Below are 26,758 nucleotides of genomic sequence, written 5' to 3'. Positions count from 1 at the left end.
TACAAAACTATTCACTGATAAGCATTTTTATTTATTTATTTATTTTTTGATAAGCATTTTAAAACTTAGAAATATCTGCTTAAAAACAGTTTTTATATAGTGGGTTTACTTCATGTAACAGAGTCTTAGAAACTTGTTTTTAATAATAGCATTTTTTTCCTGAAAGGCCAATAATATAAGCAAAAGAGCAAAAGCATTTGAGGAGGAAAAACCTCGAATTAAGGCACTGAGTATGTAAGATGTAAGAGGCCAAATTTCTAGGTTTAGTTATAAACACTATCTGATATAAAAAGAATATATTTACTGTCAAATCATTTTCACATGAACACTGATAACTGACATAAGTCAAATGCTTTAAGTAAAATAAAACCAACTATTAAAAAATTTGAAAGAACTTAAATATCTTTGAAGTTTTGTATGCTCAACCAAGTAACAATAATACTGTATTCAGAGCTACAATCAAGGTAATTAAATTATTCAATCTCAATAATGAGACTAAAACTTACTCTCTAAATCTTTTGCTGTGGATTTTGGTTATTGTCGAAGACGCCATTGGACTGCCTATCCCAGAACTAGCCGGAGAGCCTTGTGACACAGGTGTCATACAGTATGGAGAGTTCTGACTTGCTGGAGAAAGCGAAGTATCACTGGGCATGCTCAGTCCAGTATCTGTGGAGATGTGGGGTGAGGGGAAAAAATTTAGAAACTTCAAATGCTGAAAAGCTATATATTGATCAATACTCCTTAGAATGACAGCTGTCTTGTATAACTTCCAAATTCTCCAGAAGCTAACAAGTTGGGCATTGTTTATAACACAAACACTTCTTATATACTACAAAAATGAAGTCTTCCTATTATCTCTTAAAACATAAAAATCAAGCACAGCCTATAAGTCTCTACACAAGAGATGAGAGAAAGCCAAATGACCTAAGATATGTATTCTTAGAGGATTTAAATTGAAGAACAAAAGTAATAACTTCTGAACCTCTTTCCAGATCATATTACCCATCTCCTTCGTCTCTATTTTTTCACTTATTTCTTAACTGTCTAAAAATTCCCATTCTTGCTGGTAATGATGAGTTCTACTTCACTCATTCTCTCCACACCACTCCAATTTCTTCAGACACCATCTCAGTTTCTCTCTCATTTGATCTTTGCTTCTGTGCTCAGGCAGCTTCATTATTTAGGTACCATCTCTTGAACTGACTGCTTCCTTCATTTGCTGCTTCTTTACTAAATAGCTAAATTCAGGAAACAAGCTCTTATTTGTATTCCAGTCCACTAATTAGCAAAGTTACATGTATCTTATCTCCTTACCAAAGCTTTTTGCAGCAGGACCAATCCACTATTTATCTTTATTACATTTCCTGACCTTCCTAGCCCAAAGCCAGTTACTAAAGTACACATGAGAGGTGTCTAATAAACACCTGAATGAATGCTGAATTCATCCATTTTTGAATGGATAAACCTAAATACAAACAAAAGGATATTTAATAGACAGTAAAAGGGAATCATAACCAATATGTCCTAGCTGAACAATCTTCAGAAGCAAACTCTTTTCTAAGCACAATGGAACACTGCCAGCCACTTAATATGTATAAATCAGAATTAATTATGTTGCAGAAAGAATACATATGTACTAGTAGGAAAAGGGATCTAGTCTGGTATCTCTTAAAATCTCTCTTCCACAATAGTAAAAAATATCAGAAGCAATGTGCAGTTTTGCTTTTCTCACCTACAATCATGTGTGCTGGCTACCATATGGGACTAAAGCTTACTGACCAGCTGAGTTCAGCACAACAAGAGGCTTTGTAATTCTCTACTCACTGTGGTATATGTATTCATGAAAGCAAGAAAGGAAATCAACAAAAACTATCCAATAAAAACATTGTTACGAAGAAAAAAGCCAACAGTGTCCAAAATACAAAAGAAGACAAAATTAAAAGAACAGGGGACACAGTGGTGAGACCATAATTATTAGTATTTGCACAAATCCAGGACTTAAAAGCCTCAAAGATGCCACAGACCTATTATGTTACAACTCCCCTCCCCTCTTTTAAATGTCTCCCTACAGAAGCATCTTCAAAAGAAACCACTCTCAAAAATAAAGGAAGTTAGACAAAATGTGGAATCTATCCTGCAATTAGGATAACTAGTGATGGCTTAGCAATTAAAACACCCTAGACCATTCCATGATAAGGGAGAAAGGGGTGATCTTACCTTCCTGGGAAACAGTCTCCTGTGGCAAATCATCAATAAAATCTAAGTGCATTTCTATTGGTTCCTCAGATCCCAAAAGGTTGTGGTCCACAGTTAAACGGCCCTTCTTTTCCTCTCTTTCTTTCAAAATAACCTAAAAGTCATTACCGGTCTTTAATTACTGATCACTCTTTAAGTACGTATTGAATGATGAAAATGTTTGCTATTACACAGATATAGTTCACTTACAAATGGCCATGAGGAGATTGGTTGGCTACACGTTTAGTTGGCTACAAAGAAACTTACTGGCAAAAGGTAAATGTGATTTTAGACACTGTAGTTGAAAGAAGTACTCTATCCAAAATAAGGAAGGGCAGTTATGCTATATAATGCTACAGCTATCAAACTACACCTGCTTCCCTCTTTAAATCCTGACTGACAATGGGACACCTGGGTGGGTCAGTAGTTGAGCATCTGCCTTCCGCTCAGAGTGTGATCCCGCAGTCCGGGATGGAGTCCCACATTGGGCTCCCTGCATGGGGCCTGCCTCTCTCTCTGCCTGTGTCTCTGCCCCCCCCCCCTCTCTCTCTCATAAATAAATAAAATCTTTGAAAGAAAAAATCCTTTAAAAAAAAAAAAAAAGAAAGAAAAAATCCTAACTGACAAACTAGAGTTTCCACAAAAATGGGTAAAAAAAAAATGTGGAAGCCAGGTCATACAGTTAAAATAGATTTACATTTTGTAGTTTTCAATTATTTGGACATGGATTATCTTATCCTACTCCTACCAACACTGAGTTAAATACAGCAGATATTATCTAGACTTACAGAAAAAGAAGGTAAGGGTAAGAAAGGTTCACCTGTAACTATATAATTTAGCAGAATCCAGGCTTCTGATTCCTACAGGCCAATGTTTTAGATGCCAAATGTTTAACTTTTTTTTAAACTTACAGAGAGAATTCATCCTCCAGGGTCTTGTTCAACACAGAGAGATAACTGTGATGCTGATGATATCCCCAACCTCCAATTACCTAGTCACTGTAAGGATGTACACCCATGACTATCTCACAACAATCTATTGGGTAAAACACCACAACTACTTTTGCAAAACAGATTTAAGTCCTTATTTACCTTATAAAATAAACATCCCCAGATTTTGGTTTACCTTTTTAAGTGCTGTGGGCCGTTTTAGTTTTGCAATTTCCTTCTCTTTTCCTTTCTTTGCTTTAGAGGAAGTAATGTCCAATGAATTAAAGGATGCCAAACAGGGCTGACTTTTGGTTAAAGGTTTTCTGTTAGTAGAGTCTTTAGTGTGAAAAGAAGCTGCAGTAACCACTAAAAACAAACAAGAACATTAGTTTTACTATTATGGCCAACACCACATACTATGAAAATTTCTAATGATAAATCTACAAGAACATCCTCTTCTTCTGGGAAAAACAAACATCGTTAACAGTAGACGTGGTACAGGGCCATGCAGTCTCTCTCAGGTACAGCTTTTATGCATCCATTTAGCCTCCGTAAGATAAAGACGACAAAGAATGCGATTAACTAATTTAGCAATCCAAAGCAGGAACAAATAGATTATTAGTTCCACTCCACCCCAGCAACCCTCAAGCATGTAATTAATTCCCTGCAACTAGTTTCCAAGCAGAACCACTCTACCTCTGAAATTTCAAAACTTTGTACTTCTCCTTATTCCTACTAAATCCTACATAAGAATCACCCTTATATAAAACACATAGTCACTCCTCTCCTCATTTCAGCCTGCCAGTGAAGAATGATTTTCCCCTTTGGTTGCACTCTTCTATACCTCAGTAGTTCTTTTATACCTGATTGATACCCTCACCCTCTAGTGGCTACCCCAATCCTTTAACGAGTCCAAAGACTCAAATCTCAATCCTCTCACTCTGGAGCAAAAAACCTCTCCTGCTACTTCCCTGAGAAGCTGCTATCCAATATAAATGTATAAGCCACCTGAGAGGAGCCAGTAGGCATCTTAATTCCTGTTCAAGACTTATCACCACTCTCTACTCCTAATCCCATCTCAAGATTAATTCCTCAAGGATCTTGCTCTGTTCCTTTCCCCTTGCATCTGTCAAGGTCTTCCCAACTCCCAAAAAGAAGCTAAAATCTCCTGTATATAGAAGGGGGGAAAAAAAGACAAACCAACAAAAACTTTCCCTTGACTGGCTTCCCCTCAAGTTAAGGTACTATCACTCGCCTTTCCTTCCTTATTAAACTTCTCAATACTCTGCTTTATCAGTTATTTATACTGATATGGATGCTATCTAGTTGTATCCAAGCAATGAGGTAAGCATAGGATCCTCCTACCACACCATCTTCCCGAGAGGTCCTGAAATAGTCTTCTTTCTCAACATCACTTCCCAAATCATTACAATCTGACCTCTGCCCTACCCACACCCTCACAACGATTGTCAAGATCACATACAAGCTTGTAATTGCTAAATCTATTCTCTATTCTGTATTTTCAGCATTTGATAACAAAGACCACATCCCCTTCCTCAAAATTCTGTCCTGGCCTTGCATGACGTTATACTTGTCTATTTTCCTTACTCTTTTTCAAACCTATTTTTTTGGTTCTTGCTGTTCTTTAAATCTGAGCATTCCACAACACTTGATTCCCGAATATACTTTTCCTAACTTTTTTTCCCTTGACAATCTATGTATTTCCACAACTACACATCCATCTCTATTTGAAACTCACTAACTTCTAACCTAAATTGCACATACATAACTACGTGTTAAGTATAAACCACCAGGATCTCCCTAACTAGCATTTCAAATACAACAGGGCTGGAGTCTGTTCTTCCAAATTAAATTCTTCTTCCATACTTGTTTGATATCATCATAATCACCACAATCCTAACTAGGAGAGTTTGGAGTCACGGAACCAATCTTTGACCTGTTTCTATGTTCCATCAGTTAAAAACAAAAACACCCTATCAATTAATTCCTCACAATCCTTTTACAGCTTAACAATAACCCACAGCCCGCGGACCAACTCTCACAATCCTTTTACATATCTACTACAGTCTCATCTTTTCTTGGACTTCCCAAGAAAGTCAATTTCTTTGTAATCAATGCTTTCCAATGTAATAAACACTGGTGACAGGTTAGAGTTTAATCTCATTTCCATCTGATAATAACCCTACTCTCCCTTCAAAGCCCATTCCAAATGGTTTCATGTATGAAACCATTTGTAATGTCTTCTTCACATCTCCCTGTTGACATAAATCACTCTTCTCTTCGCAAGTTCATAAAACTTTGGTATCTTTCCTTAGGCACTGCTCTTTGTTATTTATTTGTGTATTTTTTTTCAACTACTTTATAAATCTTTTGAACACAGGTATATTTCAATCTATAATTCCACAATCCCTGACACCATGATTTCCATGTAGATATCTATAATTGTATATATTAACATTTACTAAATGAACCAAAGTTATAACAATGAAGCCATGTGAAGAGGTTAATAAGCAATTCTCCATAGTAACTAGTTAACATTTATTGAGTGACTATAACCCAGATGCTCTTCTGACTACTTTACATGCATCATCTCATTTACTCTTCAAAACAACCCTGTAGCAGGTATCATTACCTCCATCTTAATGTCAGGAAATTGAGGCACAGCAAAGTTAAATAATTTGCCAAGGAAATACACAGAAGCACAGGATTCAAACCCAGGCAGTCAAACTCCAAAGCCCCTGGCCATACTGCCTCCAGAACACCGCTCTCAGTTCTACTGCTATAGTCCTTTACTCTTTAGTGAGATATAACTGTCCCACTCCCCAACTCAACAACATTTAACTCAAAAGCTTACTATCAATATTATTTTTACTAAGTTACTCAAAGCTAAGGTGTACACTGGACTAGAAACTCGCTATAGGTTTAAACATTTTGCAGAGAGAATGAAAGCTATACACTGTTAATTATCTTTCTGTCTAAAAACAATAGACCCTTTACACAGAAACAGAAGAAATATAAAAATATTGAATTCTGCCTCTTAACATCAGGCTTTTTGTTGGTGCCTTTCCTTTTTCTTTATCTTATTCCTCTCCTCTACAACAAAGGCTATGAAAAGAAATGAGGGAGCATGCAAGAGCTGAACTCTAAATATGACAAGGTTTGCTAAAATATACATTACCATTTCAGTAGAAAGCCAAATCATTTATCCTCTCTCTCTCTCTCTCTCTCCCCCTCCTTGATCAAAACTCCTATGTTTCCTCTTATCCAATTTAAAAGTTATAAAGCCAAATTAGTTGTGATTCCTATTTCAATCTTTAAAGAAGAAAAATATTAGCTGGTTCACAATGTACACCAAATGACATTTGAACAGAGAACTGAAGAATGTGAACGAACAAACCACACCAGTATATGAGGAAAGAGAGTTCAAGGGAAAAGAAATAGCAAGCACAAAGATACTAAGCTAGGGACATGGTGGGTGTGTCTGTGGAACAGTGACAGGGCTGACTGGCTAGAGTAGCTATGTGAGTCAGACAGAATGATAATGAGGGCAAAAAGGTCATAGGATCAGCTAAGACATGGCCTTAGGACTCTGGCTTTACTCCAAGTGAGATCAAGAGCTACTGCAGGGTTCTGAGCAGCAGAGTGATATAATCTTGTCTATATTTTTAAAAGATCACTCCAAGACAGACTGCCAATAGGTAGTAAATAGTAGGCAACCACAGTGTAGTACAATGATGTGGGCTACAAGGGGAACAAGAGAGGAACTGATGAGTAGACTCTGGGTCTTTTAGATATATACAATTAAGATTAACAATATTCAAAACCTATTACCAAAATCAAACAGTGAATTGCTCAGATAGTGAGATCACCTGTATATGCCAGAGGTCTGGTATTAGTAATCTGCCGTGCCTTCATTGCTTGTTGCTGCTTTTCCAGAGCTGCTAACATGTCCCCCAAATCTAGCTGCACAGGGGTTTTATTCTTTTTTCCAGCTGCCTTTGATAAAGCTTCCTGAAAGATAAATGAAACATTTACTTTTTGTGATGGTATTAAAGTGTGGCAATTTATGATGGTTCTATCTGTTGCTCCTTCTGTCCATCCCCCCAAATCTACCAATTACATTTGTTCATAAGAATGAATAAATACCTGTAGTTTTTTTTGCTCCATACTTATTTCTGAATATTCTTGAGCTGTGGCAAGGGCAGCTGCTAATGCTTTCTTCTTCTGACTTTTTGCACGTTTAGGAACCGAGGTTGTAATGGGAATTGGAGTCTGAACTATATTGATTGGTGAGTTTTCAGGTAAATCATCCAACTAGGATAATCAGACAAAAACATTTGTTAGTGATTCCACAAAAGTCTGACCATAAGGAAAGGCAATCCATAATGTGGGATGTTCTACAGTATATCTGGACTGGAATCTTTGAGGATTCAATGTCATAAAGAACAGAGTGAGAGGGTGGGATCCTTCCAGACTGGGAAATAATAAAGAGACAAACAGCTTAATGTAATTAGTGACACTTGTCTGGATCCTGGCCTGTAAACAAAATAACTCCCAAGTTTTGTAACAAAAGGGAAAATAGACCATATGCTTTATGATTTCATTTAATTAATGGTGTTTTCTTGTCTCTAATAGAACTATGGATTTTATAGGAAAGTGTCTTTGTTCTGGCTATGTTGAAAATAAATATTAAGTACCAAATTGTTTCTTCTCTATAATGCTGCCCCACATCTTTATACTAACACTTCAACACAGCCACAGTTCAAAAGATATTCAAATATTTCATCTTTTCAAAAGAGTCACTTACTACTTTTGAAGAAAGTTTCTGTTGGATAGTCTCATCTTTAGTATTTCCATTCTCATTTAGTTCTTGAAATCCATCTTCATCCTGAAATAGTATGACATTTTAAGTAAGAACAGTTCAAAGCAAGAAATCCTAAGAAAAACATTTTACAATGAAAAATGGGGAAGTAATTTTTGAAATTCTAATATTAAACTATTCAAAGTCAGTCTGAAAAAGGAAATTTCATTTCTCACATGCTACAACATAGTTAAAATTCATTATTCAACAATGAGGGCATATCTGAACATGTCCATTCTTTGGTTTTCTGTATCTATTTCATTTTTATTAATTAGTTCTACTTTTAAAATGGGTAGGTAGTTAAAAAGGAATACAAAAGGGTTTTTACCATGTTTCAGATAATTTGGAAAATATTTTCAACAGATGGCTTAATATGAATTTCATAAATATACTTCCTGTCCTGCAATACTATACATATCTGTCAATAAGGTTAAAAGTTAAAAAAAAATTTTTTTTAAATCCTATCCAAAGTAATATCTTAACCAATATCCTCCTTTACAGTGAAGATTCTATCTAATATCTTTAAGTATAAGGATGGAACTAATTATAGGTTAAGTACAAAAGACAAATCTCCCACATATATTATTATACAATAATTGAATAGAAATGTCCTTAAGGTCACTTACTAAGCTTATCTAACATATTATTCATTTCTAGTCTCTGGCCTCAAGCACATTTTCCAGTTTAATTTCCATCTATTGGCCCATTTTATAGAAACTATTATCCAACAAAAATGTGTTCCCTGGCATGAAGTTCACTATCTAGACACAACCAAATTCTACTCATTCTTTAAAATCTATTCCAAAGATTATCTCTACCCTACCCCAAACCCAAAGGGACTTTCAACTCCAACCACACCCAAGCAAGTATTAGGTGTGCATGCATCTACATTTCTCTACTATACCGCAATCTCCCTAAGGCTACTGTGTTTACTCAATGTATCAAAGCATCTTATTTACACATATAACAGGCCTCCAATAACAGCCAGTTAGATAAGTAAACAATAAAAATATTGCAATCAGAATACAAACTTTCTCCCTATTAGAGAAACTAAAATAGTTTTTTTTCTTCTCCAAGATTCTCCTGGATAGCAGCACCAATTAACTAAACTGAACCATTCAAATCTAAGAAACTGGACAGAGAGACTAAACAGTAATAATGAAAATTAGGGATAAAGTTTCATACTAAGAGAAACCCACATAAGATCAAGTTCTACCTCGACATGTTACCTCAAAATGAATACTCATGACAGAAGTTCTAAAAATAAACCTTAATAAAGTTAATGTTTGACTAAGTATACATATCCAGGACAAAAATGAATCAATACTTCTAAGTAATTTATAATCTAATAGAATCACAAGTTAAGACATAAAAAGCACTTATCAGAATGCAAGATTATTTTTTTAAAGATTTATTTATTTATCCATGAGAGATGGAGAGAGAGAGAGAGAGAGAGAGAGAGAGAGAGAGGCAGAGACATAGGCAGAGGGAGAAGCAGGCTCCATGCAGGAACCTGATGTGGGACTCAATCCAGGATCCCAGGATCACGCCTTGAGCCGAAGGCAGACGCTCAACCACTGAGCCACCCAGGGGTCCCAAGATAATTAATTTCTTAATGGGAAAATCTGCTATAGCGGTTTACAAATAGAGCCTAAAAAAGAAATACCTCAAAATATAAAGACTCAGAATTTGAGTCGCCTCTATGAGACTGACTGGAGTTTAACTGCTTATTATTATCTTGTCTCTTCGGCAAATTCTGTCTTCTTTCTGAGGAAGTACTATGTCCTCGGCATCTGAGTCCAACCTAAGTAAGCCCCAAAAGAAAAAAATATGTAAGTGAAAATTTTACTGAAGTACAACATACTTACAGAAGAGTACACAAAAGTATACAACTCAATGGATTTTCATAAGTGCATAATTTATTATAAAAGGTTAAAGAGCTTTTGACAAATAAGGTCATTTTAAGGAAAATATAAAAATGTGAAAAATGCAAGGTCCCTCCCCACCAAATAAGTGAACATTTAATCAGCTTTACTTGTAATAGCCAAAAACTGGAAACAATCCAGACGTCCCTGACTGGAAGGGACTTCCAGTTCCAATAAACTTACTGTGTTTAAGTTCCAATAAACTTACTGTGGTACCTCCCTACAACAGAATAATAGCCACCCAATGGAACAAACTATTGATATATTCAACAATCTGCTAAATCTCCAGAGAGCCATGCAAATTAAAAAGTCAATCTTAAAAGGACTCTATGAGTTCATTTATAAAACATTCCTGAAATGACAAACTACAGAAAGGGGAGAACAGATCAGAAGATTCTAGGAGTTAACAAGAGGCTGGCAGGGAAAGGAAAGGAGAGTGACTATAAAAGGGAAATATGGATCCTTGCAGTGACGGATCTGTTCTTATCTTGACTGCATCAATGTCAATATACAGGTTGTGACACTGGACTGCAGTATTGCAAGATGTTATCATTGGGAGAAACTGCACACTACCTTTTTATCAAACTATTATAAAGTCTTCTAACATCTGTGGTTTTATTTAAAAAAAAAACAATTCCTAGGAAAGGTTAAAAATTAAAACTCTTATTTCCAAGAGAATAGATTTAGGAGAATATAATTTTCATTCAATCCATAAATTATTAACCCATTAACAAATCTGTGAAATGTTCAATTGTCATAAGGCCAAGATTCTTACAAATCTTAAGACATTTCAAGATCCTCCTAAGTACCCAATGCAGCTAACATGAAATGCCTCTCTTAACCAGGACCCCTAAAAGATGAGAAAAGTATGATCCTAATTACTAGTTACACCCAAATTCTTTTTTTTTTAAGATTTTATTTATTTATTCATGAGAGACAGAGAGAGGCAGGGACGTGGGCAGAGGGAGAAGTAGGCTCCCTGCAGGGAGCCCAATGCAGAACTCGATCCCAGGACCCGGGGATCATGACTTGAGCTGAAGACAGATGCTCAACCACTGAGCCACCAAAGCATCCCCCTAAATTCTAACAATAAACAGAACGTGAAGCAGATCTAGTACAGAAAGTGCTAATATATAGGCTTTGGCTGCTGAAATCAAAATTATGCACACAAAGTCTTGCTGATAATAGAATTTTTTTTTAAGAAACAGAATTTTTATACTCTTTTGGGAGGTAGGCTGTATAGCAGAACAAGCCAGAACATGGTCATACACCAAATTTAATTCTTCCTCAGAATATGCAACATGACAACTGGGCTACTTCTTGAAACTAACAAACGTGTAAGAAACTAGATAATTTTCCAAATACCCAACAGTTTCTTAATTTTAAATATTTACTTCATTTTAAAATAGGCTCATAAACATGGATAGAGATATGGACAGAGGAATACACAACGAAACACATCTCAATAAAATGTTAGCTAGCATCTAATGGTAGCTATATGAATGTTCTCTACAAAATGACTTCAACTTTACTATTAAGCAATTTTCAAAACTGGCTCATGAAAAGAAACTCATACAAGACTGGTAAATGCAATTTATAATGCCTAGGTAATAAAGAAACAACTTAATTCACATAAATTATTAACACTGAAGTGAGTACTAATACTCAAGCCAAAGACAGAGATGACTAAAAAGAGAATAATCCCTAAGCACGATTCTTCATGTCTTTGGACACTATGACAAAAAAGTAAATGCAAAGTGCTCTCCAAAGGCATTAAAATTATATTTAAAAATAAACCCTAGGGATCCCTGGGTGGTGCATCGGTTTGGCGCCTGCCTTTGGCCCAGGGTGAGATCCTGGAGACCCGGATCAAATCCCACGTCAGGCTCCCGGTGCATGGAGCCTGCTTCTCCCTCTGCCTGTGTCTCTGCCTCTCTCTCTCTCTGTGTGTGTGTGACTATCATAAATAAAAAATAAAAAAATAAAAAAAATTAAAAAATAAAAATAAACCCTATTGTAAACCATTTAGTATATATGCATTAATGTTGCTACAAACACTAAAGCAATTTTTTTAAAAATAGAACTTGATTTCCATACTTGGAGACATAAAGCTCCAGGATTAAATTAAAACCTGAAACTAATGGCCCCGACAAAGTTCATGAGGATCAAAATGGAATGTATTTCAATTACCTCCTAAAAAAGATGACTCAAAAATAGGAAGACACTGTTTTTTGCTTGTTTTGTGGCATCTTTATAGGAAGATACCACATCACAAAGGTAATACATCCTCCCTAAATTGATATTAATGACTAATATAGAAAACAGAAATTTCAGAAATAAAAATCAATATACCTAGGAATGTAACAGATGATAAAAGTGGTTAATATCAAAATCAGTGAAGAGAAGGACTTTTCAATAAATGGTGCTGGAGATTTGGGTAGCCACTTGGAAAATACGAAGTGGGACCCATTATCTCACACCATGCTCAAGACAAACCTTCAATGGAATAGAGATCAAATGTAAAAAAACAAGAACATGAACACAGTAGTGGAAAACAGGCAAATTCCTTTATAACACTAGAGTAAGGACAGAGCTTTCCTATGACTTAAAACCCAGAAGCCATTAAAAAAAAAAAAAAAGAAACCAATACTCAACTTATAAAAATAAACTTTTTTTAAAGATTTTATTTATTTATTCATGAGAGACACACAGAGAGAGAGGCAGAAGCACAGGCAGAGGGAGAAGCAGGCTCCATGCAGGGAGCCCGACGTGGGACTCCCAGGTCTCCAGAATCACGCCCTGGGCTGAAGGCGGCACTAAACCACTGAGCCACCGGGGCTGCCCTAAAAATAAACTTCTTAATGCTATTTAAACATAAACTTGTGTATGGCAATAATAATGAGCAAAGTCAAAAAAATGAAAGGCAACCAAAATATCTGTAACTTGTATTACGAACTAAAGGCTCTTAAAATTTTTTTTAAATCTGATAAGACCTTGATCAAACTTTTAAAATATACCAAAAAAAAAGAAAAAAAAGAAAAAGAAAAAATAGATCAGATACAAAAGATATGGCCAGACAAGTTAACAAAAAAATATACAAAGCTCATAAACAGCTCAACAATATTAATACACCATTTTCACCTAGTTGGCAGAAATCTGAAATCATGAAGATACATGATCTCTGAAGCTATACTGAAAAAAAGGCACTTTATGTTATTGTTGAGACTTTAGTGGGACAGTTTTTGCTGATGTATCAAATAAAAGAAGTGACTTCACCTTTTCACTCAGCAGTCCCTCATTTAGGAATTTAGTTTATTGGTATACACATGTATTTCTAAACAATACTGCAGCATGTCTTTTAACAGCAACTACTTACAAACAGCTCAAGTGTCCATTAAGAGGACAGCTATAGAAATCAATAAGTATATCTATACTCCAAACATTAGGAGATATTTTTAAAAAGTGTGGAAGCCCTCCATGTAATACTATGGAAATGTTTCCTAGAAATCAATAAGTATATCTATACTCCAAACATTAGGAGATATTTTTAAAAAGTGTGGAAGCCCTCCATGTAATACTATGGAAATGTTTCCAAGATACATTGCTAAGTGATGAAAGCAGAACACAGAAGGAATGGATAAAACATAAGATAGATAATTGTATTTACTTAGAATGACATAAAGAAACTCTAGGAAAATACACAAGAAACTAATAAAAGTGGGACAGATATAGGGAAGACAAAGGGAGACAGGGTGAAAATGAGATTTTTTTTCACTGTATCATCTTTTTCATCTCTTCTATTTTTCAACCAATTCACAAAGTAAAACCATTTTTTAAAATGCAAATTTTTAGGTTCTCTCCATTGTTTAAAATTAAGATTATGACAAAGTATAGAAATAAACTGCCTGTTTAAATGTAAAAACACCAGTAAAAATAAAGATCATAGTTAAAACAGCATGGTACAGGTATCCAATTCTGATAAATGGAACAAAACAGCACAGCTACAGCACCTAAGATGTAAGAAATTAGCAAATGAGAGAAAAGAATGGATTACAATTTTAGGCCAACTAGTTAACTATTCTGAAAACCTACATCATTATCATACCATGCATCAAAATCTCATATAAAAAGCTCTTGCAACATTATGCTATAAAAAGGTAGCTGAAAATACAAGTGAATATTTATTTCATTTCTAAAATATTTTTTAATTCCTAAAAACAATCAGAAATTGCCAAAGGGGAAAGTATTTTGACTTAACAGAAAAAAAAAAAAGATTCTGCACATCACAAATCAAACAAATACATACTTAAGAGTAAGTATAACAACACATCAGAAGTAGAAAACACATTGTTCAACATCTGTCTCCAGTTCTTTTGGAATGAAGAGAGAAACAAACAAGACCTAATATACTACATATATTTACACAATTTTTTGTTGTTCTTTTACTATTTCTCACCAGTTGCAAGGCTCCATATCCATATTACTTCCTCTCCAGTGGGTTATAGACACCAAAAGTAACAGTCTAACAAGTTATGATTCCAACATAAAATTTCAGCAGTTAATTAAACATTCTGTAGATTTTGTTTACCTCATCTATATAAACAATTCTTGTTTTAGCTTTTTTGTTTCTAATCAAATTAAAGCTAGACTGTCTCACATGCCTGTCACAAACAATGACTCATTTTTGCAGTAACCATAGGGAAAAGGGCATTATTTTGCTTGTTTTCCTGGCAGTTTAATTAACGTTAGGGTGCACCTGAAGTACTTCATTTCAGGGAAGCAAATGAGCAAATACTTGTATTTGGTCTATTTAATGCACTAGTAACTGACTCTTATTTCAGTTCATCCACGGATCTATTCATGTAATACCTTTAATGCCTTAAACAGACTTAAGGAACCCAAGAAATCCACCCAAACACTGAAAAGGAAAAATGCTGACCAACAAATAACTCCCTGATTTCACAGATGACCAAAACAGGAAGACAAGTTACTGGAAATCTGTGGCAGTATATAACTTGCTCCACTGTAATGCAGCTAGATTTTGTTCCCCAACACCAGGAAGCTGCCCGGTCTGGCTATATTACAGCATGAGGCAGCAATTGCTATGGCCCTGTAACAAGCACAGAGTGTGTAGCTTGTAGAATTTATGGTCAAGTAAAGACACATGAACTAGGCCACAGTCCTAAAGTTCAGGGAATCAATATTTATGACATTAAAATGCCTTTAAATTTCTTATGTGGATGAGAAAAAGTTATGGCAGATAAAGCAGGATTGGAGAATATTCTTTTTTAAAAGTATAAAATATCCAAGTATATTTTTTAAATACAATAAAGTAGAAAATGGCACAATACACACCTATACACACATCACTTACAGTCAACATTTGCCATTTTGTTTCATTATTTAAATAATAATTTTATTGGCTAAGCCATTTTATAGATACAGATATCATATTTTATGATTATATAATTTGATGTGCCATCTCCAAAAATTAAGGACACTGCCCTTCAAGACCACTATACCATTTATAATAATTCAAGTTTCTCCAACTTAATTCAAATTACCTGTGAATTATTTCTTTGTTCAGTCTGCCTTCCACCTCTAGAAAATGTTTGATTTTTTTCCATCCAAGGTTTTTTCTGAGTTGCCTGGCAGGTTACATTGGACCAATTTACACTACCTGTAACCAATGAGATTTAAAAATATGATTTATTTATGAAAGATGTCAAAACCTAAATTATGCCTTAGTTTTGTGTATTGAAAATCAGCCACTATGTATGTAATACTGGAAATTTCTCTACAAACTTTAAGTAGTATTTCAGTTCTTAGTAATATAAGTGCCATCTTGCAGAATACTTCAATTTTTCAACTGAGAAATTTTCTCAAGTTTTATCAACTCAACTATACTTCCAAAGTAATGTGAATCTCTTCAAAAGATTTCTAATTTATTTTGTAGCGTCAGCAAGCTTCATGCTTAAAAACAAACTCTGACATGGACAAAGAAGAAAGTATAGCAAAAACACTATGCAGAAAATAAGTACCTGTACATATAGATGATTCCACATGCTAAAAATAAAAACAAAAAAGACAATTATTTTCCGCTTAAGAGTCAACACCATATGCCTTGCAAAATGTTTCATAACTTAGTCTAGTGTGAAGCATGCTTATTACAATCTTAGTAAAAATATTTCTCCATATATATTTTTCATATTAATATACAAAATACATTTTGACCCATTCTGTTACTACAGGAATTATTAATGAAAATATACTTAAGCTTTTAGAGAAGATACAAAGATAATACTGACATAGATGACTGATAAAGAAATCAAAGCAGCATTACATACATTCATGGTGCTAGAATCGGGATTTCTCAAAGCCCCTGCTGCAGGCTGGTTGTTGCTGTGTTTGGGACTGCAGTAGCCACTATCACTGTCAATGTCGGCTTCACTAGCGCCCTGCTCACTAGAGGATTCAGCAGTAGGGTGGGAGGCTCTTCTTCTCCTGCCCTTGGACTTCCAGAGCATTGTAGCAGAGCTCTCCGAGAGAGATTTGTTAGCAATATCTGATGGGAAATCTATAAAGCAAGGAAAGTATGACATCTCTTTGTGAGGACCAAACTAATAAATTCTTATTAAATTATCATTAAGGTCATAAGAAAATGCAGATATTTACCTTTGTAAGTGGAGAAAACAAGTAAAAAAAAAATTTTTAAAAGACCATCGAAAGATAAGATACTCCTGACAAGTTGGTTTATGACATGCATTTACTATGATAAGAAAATAAAATATTTGTATAAATATTAAAACCACCATTAAAATGACCTATTTTAAGAAAAATAACATCACCAATCCTTTCGAAGTCTACTGCATGCCCCCTCTACCAATGCATCCTCTTCCTCCCCCAAGTTACCTCTATATAGAATTCTGTGTTTATCATTTCCTCACTTTGTAAAATAGGTTTTCATGGATTTTTGTATTCCTAAAATACAAATCATGTAATTTAGCAGTTTTTGCTTTATAAAAATGAAATTATACTGTCCATTTTCTTTTGTGACTTGCTTCCCAGTCTGCCCCATCTCCTCAACATTAGTTTTGAGATTCTGGAGCATGTGGCTATAATTCATTAACATCACTGGAATCTAGAATGCCTGTGTATGATGAACATACCACACAATATTATTTATCCTTTATACCACTGATGGAACACTTGGACTGGTTTGGGGTTTTGCATTATTAAATAATACTGCTGTAACCACTCATATACAGATATTTGAATGTGTATATGTGCATGTGGAAGATGCTTTAAGGTAAATACTGCTGGGACCTATAGAGTACAAATATTCAACTTTACTTGGTAATGCCAAATCAATTTCAGTCAGACTGTTTAAAAACAGTTTACAACCCAACAGCAAGATATAAATATCCACAGTGATCCACATATTCACCAAATACTTGACAGTAGGCTATAATTTTTGCCAACTGTTAGATATAAAAAATGGCTCATTGTGGGCTTTAATTTGGCGCATTAAATAATGAAGTTTGGCATTTTTTTGTTTGTTTGTTTGTTTTGGTTTGGCATCTTTCCTGATGCTTTTAGCCACTAGCGTCTTCCCTTCTGTGAATTAATTTTATTTTTGGATTATTTGACTTCTGCCCATTTTTCTATTGAGCTGTCTTATTTTTGTATTTCACAAATTATAATCAAAAGACATTAAGAAAAACACTTGCAATCTCCTCCTACTCTAACAAATAACAATTTTCTTTTTTCTATATTTTCATGCATAATTTTTACACAGCGTCAATACAATTTTGAGTTGGGCTATTTAATATTATGTATATGTTCTTCATAATCATAATGTAAGAAGGCTCCATATTATTCCACTGAGTGGATATTCTACACTTCTCTTGACTTGTCACCTGTTACTAAACATTGGGAAGCTTTCAGTGTGCTAGTGCAATTTGGATCTTTCATCCACAGTCTTTTCTTTCTAGGGAAATATATCCATTTTGGATACATTCACAGGAGGACAACTGGGTCAAAGGAAAGATTCCTATAGGAATCTTGAGTCCTGCCAAATTGTTTCAGCCCTCTGGGACGGTGTCCCAGGGCCCCAAGAACAAGGTGGGATCATTTTCTTATTCATTTATATGAATTTTTTAATACCTCATACTAATACTCCTCAGAATTTGAAACAACTAAAAAGTTGTAGGCATGGTAAAAATCTTTTCCAAGTTTGTGGCTTATTCTTTCACTCACTTTTGATAGAATTTACTTCAGAAATACTTCACTCCCTGATGTCATAAACATACCTGCCTATATTTTCTTCTACTGTGGTTTTCCTGTTTGTCCCTAATCCACCTAAAAAAGATTTGCATGGGGTGTAAATTAGGTATCTGTAATGCTATCTCTGTTACTTTCCACATAAGTGTTTCCACATACACGTGAGTCTGTTTCTGGATACCCTGTTCTTTTTGTAGACTGCATTTTTTGTATAAGGGTATAGGAAGTAAGCTAGTTTAATAGGTCTTGATATTTAGAAGAAAAGTCCTTTTCTTCTCAAATGATCCTATTATAACTAGTTTGTCAAGTTCCCCAAAAATTCCTATTGGAATTTTTATTAGAACTGCACTGAACCTACAATCGGACTTAGGGGAAAATGACATTTGTAGTATCAAATCATCCTATTTAGGTTTTTTTTTTTTTAATGTCCTACCATAAAGTTAAGCTTTTCTGCATAAATGTCTTGTACATCTTTTATAAAGTTTATTCTCAAAAACTTTATTATATTTTTGTTGCTATTATAAGTGGCATCTCTTCTCAAATCCTGTTTGTTAGTAACACACTGAAATGTACTTAACTTTTGTATAATATCCTGTATCTAGTCATCTTATTAAACTCATTAAATACAAGCTTGTGCTCAAGAATAAAAATTTGTTACAAATTCCTTTAAGTTCTAATAGTTCATCCTACCTGTGACTAATACGAATTAATCCTCAGAAATTAAAAACAAGTTAAAAATACTGATAGAATACACAATCCACAGAACTTGAAAACAAATTAAAGGTTAAGAATACTGATAAAAAGGGGATGACTGGGTGGATCAGTGGTTAAGCGTCTGCCTTTGACTCAGGCCCTGTTCCCGAGGTCTTGGGATCAGGTCCCACATTGGGCTCCCCACAGGAAGCCTGCTTCTCCCTCTGCCTATGTGTCTGTCTCTCTCTGTGTGTCTCCCATGAATAAATAAATATTTTTAAAAAAGAACACTGATAAAAGGTATTATCTTCTAATCAAATTTTACCTTCATTTTTCATTTTTTTTACTTCTTTTAAGCACAGTTAATACACAATGTTACATTAGTTTCAAGTGTACCACACAGAGATGCTACAAGAGTCTATATACATTATGCTTTGCTCATTATAAGCGTAGTTACCATCAGCTAACCCCAACCCTCTCGCAACCATAAGTTTTTGTTCTTTGTGTTTATGGCTTTATTTCCACAGGGTTTTTTTTTTCTTTTTAGATTCCACATATATGTGAAACCATACAGTATTTGTCTTTCTCCATCTGACTTATTTCATTTAGCATTATACCCTCTGAGTCTATCCATGTTGTCACAAATGGCAAGATTTCATTCATCCTTTTTTATGGCTGAGTAATATTTTATTATATATACACATCACATCTTCTTTATCCATTCTCCATTTATTTACCTAAAGACACTTAGATTGCTTCCTTATCTGAGCTATTGTAAATAATGCTACAGTAAACATAGGAGTGAATATATTTTTTTGAATTGATGTTTTCATTTTCTTTGGGTAAAATACCCAACTCAGGCCAATTAAGTCTGCCCACAAAGAAAAAACGATTGCCTTATTTCTCCGGGATCTCCATGAGAAAACATTGTTCGTTGGCTCCAACAAAGTCTGATTGTAAAAGAGCTCAGCTGTCCAAAAAAAAAAAAAAAATTCCGGTAGTGGAATTAACTGGATCATCTGGTATTTCTATTTTTTTAGGGAATGTCCATACTGTTTTCCATAGTAGCAGCACCAATTTACATTCCCACTGCATTTTTTTTCTCCACATCATCTCCAACACTTACTATTTCTTTTCGATTCTAGCCACTTTAACAGGTATAACGTGATATCTTATTGTGGTTTTGATCTGCATTTCCATGATAATTTGTGATGTTGAGCATCATTTCATGTGTTTGCTGGCCATTTGTAGGTCTTCTTTGGAAAAATGTCTATTCAGGTCCTCTGGCCAATTTAAATTGGATTATCTGTTTTCTTTGGTATTGTGTAAATATTTTGGATATTAACCTCCACTGGATATATCATTTGCGAATATCTTATCCCATTTACTAGGCTGTTCTTTTGTTTTGCTAATATTCATCTATTCATTGCCTAATTCTTATCAGAAGATTGTCTTTGTAGTCACTTAATGAGCAAACTAAAGAAGTAAAGATTTTTAAAAGCAGTCCCAGGGTTTAGAGCACATAGAAGTCCGTCACTATGACCAGCAACAATCAAAAAAACCTAGAAAACTTTGTAAATATATTATATTGTTACTCTTTTCTATATCATCTCAAGCATTTGCTAGTCCACTGATCACACTGCTTTATGGATACAAATTATAGAAAGATTGTTTTTTAACTGATTCCCAGATCCTTCCTTACTCCTAATGGATCTAAGCAATTGTAAAAAAATAACTGAGCTGATGTCACAAAAGAAAAGGTACAGCTCAAATGAAAGAAAGTATGCATCATCAAATTTATTTTAAGCCCGAGTGGAGACTATAGGGATAAAAAGTAAATGTGTCTTTGAACAGATCTAATTCTTGGCCTTGATCATTAACAAAATTTTTTTACTAATGTCAATGAGAATGGGTAAGGAGATATCTACTCGATACTGGGATTTAATGATATAAACTGGAAAATACTAATTTTTATCTATTATCATGATAAAGCTTCCTTAAAGTTTATACAGTCCTCTAAAAAACTCTGGACAAAATGATATACAACTAGTCCAAAATTTTTACTTGTTTGAGAGGATATAAGTGCCGCTCATAAGTATGGTTCCAATCTATGATGTGGCACAGAAAACTTGCCAAGTTCTTTCTATAAAGATACTATATTAGAGTATTTTATAAAGGTGTGTGTTTTTTTTTTAAGATTTTATTTATTTATTCATGGGAGACACAGAGAAGCAGAGACCCAGGCAGAGGGAGAAGGCGGCTCCTCACAGAGAACCCGACACAGGACCCAAATCCAGGACTCTAGGATCATGCCCTGAGCTGAAGGCAGACGCTCAACCACTGAGCCACCCAGACGTCCCTATAAAGGGTTTTAAAGTAGTTATAAAAGCATACAATTTTGGGGATCCCTGGGTGGCACAGTGGTTTAGCATCTGCCTTTGATACAGGGTGTGATCCTGGAGTCCCAGGATCGAGTTCCACATCAGGCTCCCTGCATGGAGCCTGCTTCTCCTTCCTGTGTCTCTGCCTCTATCTCTGTGTGTCTCTCATGAATAAATAAATAAATAAAATCTTTAAAAAAAAATACAATTTTGATATTTGCAAAAATGGGTACTCAAATTCCTACAATGCCTGCAAAATTCCAACTCTGATTTCTGAACTGCTCCACTACTATATGGGGATAAGGACACCTCAAATCCTCCTCAAAACTGCACATTAGCCAGCAAACTAGTTGAAAGAACACTGTATGTTCATGGACTGCTTTTATCTTCCTAGAGAGTTTCACAAAGTGGCAAGATAAATGGAAGGATGAAAAGTCTAGAATCCTGAAAAGTGGTACAGTCCACAATTATAAAGTCAATACATGACAACAGATAAAAATCAGTGATGTATATATAAGGACCCCTGCTTACCAGTTTGCTGTGAAGCATCTACCAGAAGCACAATTTTTGATCGATTATCAGGACCTGCTGCATTTGTCTCTTTCTGAGTAGCTACATTTTTCACCAGTGGCCTTTTGCTTTTTATGTGCTGTTGTAAAAGCTGTTGCTGATTTAAGCACACACAAAAAATAATTTAAAAACCTACTCAATGTATTAAACATTTAATATATATATATATATCCACTATAAAACACATCTAAATGTATGCTCTAAATTAGTGGCTCCCAATCCATGGGGAGAGAGGGTTACTGTGTTAGCAATTCATGAAATTATCTGCAGTTAATCGTAGGACATGAAATTATTATACACACATTTTAATACAATTTTTCAAATAACTATTAATGCTACTATGATTAATAAAATATTAATTCATTGTAATTACTTCTACTTCATATATTCTCAATCAATAATTAGTAAATGATAGAAGCATAATAATATTATATAAGAAATTATAAATATTTATTTAGAAAAGGGTGAAAGCTTATCCAAGGGATAAGTTTTACTTTCATGATGGCAAAAGTACAAAAAAAATTCTGCTTTAGAGCTTGAAAAGAAAATATAAGAAAGCTGATCCTTTCCTTAATTTTTTAAAACACCAGTATTCATCACTTAAAAACAACAATTTATACAATGGAACTTTGAATTTAACTGCCTACACTGAAGTGCTGGAAATGCACTCTGAGAAGTCATGTTTCTTCAACATCTGAAAGTTATATACTACTACCTAATTACCAATACTTATTCTTTACATTCTCCAGAGATCCCAAAACAATTTCCCCTGACCCAATGTCTTCATGAACAAAGACTATAAAAGCCTTTTAAAGCAACCTCTGCTGCATGTTTGTATTTTAATATGTGAAAAGTATGCCAGAAGACAGCAAAGACTTTTCACTGAAGAAGCTGGACTAAAGAAATCTAGAAAGGCATCAACTCCTTGATGACAGAGCTATAAAATGCATTTAAGAAATCACTCTATGGGGCAACCCCTGTGGCTTAGCGCTTCAGCACCGCCTTTAGCCCAGGGCGTGATTCTAGAGACCCCGGATCGAGTCCCACGTGTCCCATGTCAGGCTCCCTGCATGGAGCCTGCTTCTCCCTCTGCCTGTGTCTCCGCCTCTCTCTCTCTCATGAATAAATAAAATCTGAAAGAAAGAAAGAAAGAAAGAAAGAAAGAAAGAAAGAAAGAAAGAAAGAAAGAAAGAAAGAAAGAAAGAAAGAAATCACTCTACCATCTATTAGCTCAAAAGTGCTGAGAAGAAACATGGTTTGTCTTCTCTTCTTTTTTTTCTTTTTTTTTTTTTGATGTCTTCTCTTCTTTATACACCTTGCTATTAAGGCCTCAATATAAAAGTATCCTTTTAGTTAAGAAACAGTTATATAGAATAAATCTTAAATCTTTGTTTTCAAGCCCTTCCTGTCTCCCTCTGTTTTACATAGTCAAAAGACTAATCTTAAGAGTGGTTTCACACACTTATCTTTCATTTTCTTCAGCCTGAGGAGACCCTGTGTTCAGATAACATAGTAAAGCAACACTTGACTAACAAAGTGCTATTGCTACTAAAAATTCACAGAATAGCAACAATGAAGTTGAAGGGATTTAATGAATCACAAACGTTCTCCATAGTATCTCCTACTGGTTTCTGAAGACTGAAATATAATGAAGTGCATTAGTCATTCCACACCACTAGCATAGAATCCAAACTACCACTTATAAACACTATGCAATTCTTATCACTAAATTAAAATAATTTGGAAATATTTACACATTATGATGACATAAAACTCTCTGAAGGAATCTGAAGGTGACTGAAAATCATATTGTCAATTAAGAATAAGGCAAAATAGGGCAGCCCGGGCAGCTCAACGGTTTAGCACCACCTTCAGCCCAGGGCATGATCCTGGAGACCTGGGATCGAGTCCCACGTCAGGCTCCCTGCATGGAGTCTGCTTCTCCCTCTGCCGTGTCTCTGCCCTCTCTCTCTCTCTCTCTCTCTCTCTCTCTCTCCCCTGTGTATTCTCATGAATAAATAAAATCTTTAAAAAAAATAATAAGGCATAATAAAAAACAGGGAAAACTATTTTATAAATGTTCTACCCTTGATTATAATAGTGAATGAAATGTTTTATAGTAAATTCAGCATCAAAAGCTAATCAATACAAATAGTGAATTACCTACACTATTATTAACAATAGAAATATCAAAGTCACTTACTTTTGGTACAACTGGTCCTCTGTTACTGTTTCTGCTTCGATGACTGGACAATGGGAAGACCTGTCCAAGCTGATTTGGACGCTCAGTGCATTCTGTGGTTATAGTATTTACAGTATTTGCAGCCTGAAAGGTGTTGGAGTAAGGTGTAGGAAAAGGATGATAGAATCCCATAACTTGGGCACATGGTGCTGGCATCAGCTGATAATATGTATACTCTGTAGAAACAGGTGGCTGAGCAGATATAATGGGGTAGGCGAGGTATGGCCCAGCAGGGTTTGGACTTGGCTGTTGCCATCGTATATCATTGTTATACAACGGAAACTGTCTGTTAAAATCAAATAAAAAAAGAACAATCTAGTGACGAGTCTAAAGGTAATGCTGAAGCAAAAGCTCTTACTTCATTTTAACTTAAAAAAGGAGATAAAATTATCACCTTATAAAGTTCTTTGCTGTAATTAGAGATTATTAGATACATGTAATAACAACTTAAATGACAGTATAAAAAAATTTAACCTAATAGTTTTACTGCATTCCAAGATTTTAAAAGTACATACCATTCTTATTTGTAACTCTCTCTTCAACCTCCTCAAGGTATTTCTGCCTAGAAGTTAAATACCTAGCTGCTGGATCTGTAAACAAAGGTAGTCCAAAGTTCCCATCCAATGCTAACAACTGTGACAGCCTTCTGCAAAAAGCAGGGTAAGGTGATCACTGCGTAAGGTGATCATTAAATGGGTGATTTGATTCCTCCACCTCTCATTCTTCAGCTCTGTCGCATGGCTTCCTACTTCTCTCTCATACTCCTCGAACCATTTGGCCAAGTCAAGCTCTTCCTGGCTCCCCTCCTTGGCAGTGGAAACAGATTCCAGGTCCAAGGGAAAGAAGAAGAGAGGCAAGCCGGTCCACTGCCATCCTATCCCTAGCATTAGAACCTTTTCTAGTGCAATTCCTATAAAGCATCAGCAAGGTTCTTCCTATCTCAGTAGTCCTTACGAAAGTTGCTGCTGAAGAATGAGGGGTCATGGGGAGCGGAGCATTGAGCTTTTCCTCACTACCCCACAACAAAGCACAATGGAAAAATGTTCATTGCCATAATTTAAGAAATATATCTAATCTGCTGGCTGGTTTACTCACGAATTCTCAAAGATTATTTAGTACAGTAAGAAAAATTAATTGTACTTTACGTTTGGCTATTTTGTCAAATCCAAAAAATAGTATTATTAAATTTGGTTTATAAGTCACTTCAAACATAGGTCAAAATTTTTTCATATAACATTAACTGCAATTGAGAAGGATCCCTTACTCTTTGTCCAATCCCCAAAACTAGAGTTTTAGAGATTATTAACTTGAATACTTAATATTTCATACAGCAGCTTAGTGGCCTCATATCTCTTATATCAAGACTATATCTGAAAGAATAAGCCTTGGCACACTAGTGTGCTACGTGATGGCTTATAGGTGTGTAGAAATACTGATTGTCTTTGCCTTCAGGGCAGTTGGGCCTCATCCATTTATCCCAGAGTGCTAGAGAAATAGAATTTTTATGTGTGATATTAATTGAAAGAGGCTGAAAATACTTTTTATACAGCAATAAAATGAACTACATCAACAAAGTACTAATCACTCAGTCTAAGCAGGGTTAAAAAGGCTATCATGACTATCACAAGTAACACCCTAACCACTAGGTCACACATTATCTGAATTGCTAACATTTGGCTAAATCACCCTGTGACTATAGCACAGAAGCTAAATTTAAACTAGAATCAGAATCTAGAAATATATGTTAACCATAAAAGCCTCAATGTTAAGGACTATCTCTTGGTATTTTCTTATGCCAGACTGCTCTGAAAATTGATTAGATACCTAATCTTAAAAAAGGGTTTCTGTTCACCACTTTCTGAATATTCATTCCTCCCCTTGTATCAACTTATTTCAAAGTAATTTTAATGACTTATTATAGGAGATACATCCAAAAAACTCTATTTCCTCTTAGAAAGAATGAGAAAATAACAATTTTCAAATTTCTCCTTCATTTGGGTTTATTTACTTTTCTTAAAAAAGAGAAATGGTTAATGTTTAAAAGTTACAAATGGAGGGGCACCTGGCTGGTTCGGTCAGTGGAGCACGGAACTCTTGATCTCAAACTTACAAGTTGAAGCCCCAGGCTGACTATAGAGATTACTAAAATAATAAACTTAAAAAAAGAAAAAGTTACAAAAGGAAAAAATGAAGAAGTATGCCATGCCAATTTCTGTATTTCCCTACCCAACCCCCCCCACACACAAAAAAAGATAATAAACAGATTACCTATTGGACTGGTTTTCCTGCACAAATGGGTAACAAGTAATCAGGTAGCTGGGGATTGGAGTTGGTTCTACACCAGAAACATTTCCATTATCATTTGGGAGTGCCATCGGGATCATAAATGTATCAGGATTCTTCTTCTGTGGAATAAATGGTTCTACCTCAGCTGATAGCTTGACATTCTTCAAAGAGAAAGTAAAACACACTATTAATAAATGAGCAAAAAAAAAAAAAAAAGCAAAAAACTTAATACAAATTCACAATCTAACAATGGAAGAGTCAGTGTTTACAAATAGTAATTAGATCTCAGTATTTACAAAACATCCAAAGGGAACAGCAATGTCATATTA

General features: G+C 34.9%; 1 protein-coding gene across 1 annotated transcript in view; it reads right to left on the bottom strand.

Moving 5' to 3' along the window:
• The window catches only part of SECISBP2L (SECIS binding protein 2 like), a 62,440-nt gene that overhangs the window by 27,485 nt on the left and 8,197 nt on the right, over window positions 1–26,758 (bottom strand). The window contains exons 2-14 of the mRNA XM_055319949.1: window positions 26,412–26,590; window positions 24,105–24,429; window positions 21,863–21,998; window positions 16,322–16,551; window positions 16,016–16,040; window positions 15,539–15,654; window positions 9,716–9,853; window positions 7,996–8,076; window positions 7,335–7,502; window positions 7,058–7,199; window positions 3,364–3,533; window positions 2,221–2,353; window positions 507–669 (exon numbers count right to left, since the gene is read on the bottom strand). Of these exons, the coding sequence (XP_055175924.1) occupies window positions 507–669; window positions 2,221–2,353; window positions 3,364–3,533; window positions 7,058–7,199; window positions 7,335–7,502; window positions 7,996–8,076; window positions 9,716–9,853; window positions 15,539–15,654; window positions 16,016–16,040; window positions 16,322–16,551; window positions 21,863–21,998; window positions 24,105–24,429; window positions 26,412–26,590 (2,006 nt within the window). The remainder of the gene's footprint in view (window positions 1–506; window positions 670–2,220; window positions 2,354–3,363; window positions 3,534–7,057; window positions 7,200–7,334; window positions 7,503–7,995; window positions 8,077–9,715; window positions 9,854–15,538; window positions 15,655–16,015; window positions 16,041–16,321; window positions 16,552–21,862; window positions 21,999–24,104; window positions 24,430–26,411; window positions 26,591–26,758) is intronic.

The sequence above is a fragment of the Nyctereutes procyonoides genome, unplaced genomic scaffold, assembly GCF_905146905.1.
Source record: "Nyctereutes procyonoides isolate TBG_1078 unplaced genomic scaffold, NYPRO_anot_genome, whole genome shotgun sequence".
In the NCBI taxonomy this organism is placed as follows: domain Eukaryota; kingdom Metazoa; phylum Chordata; class Mammalia; order Carnivora; family Canidae; genus Nyctereutes; species Nyctereutes procyonoides.
This window is presented reverse-complemented; position numbering and strand designations above follow the sequence as displayed.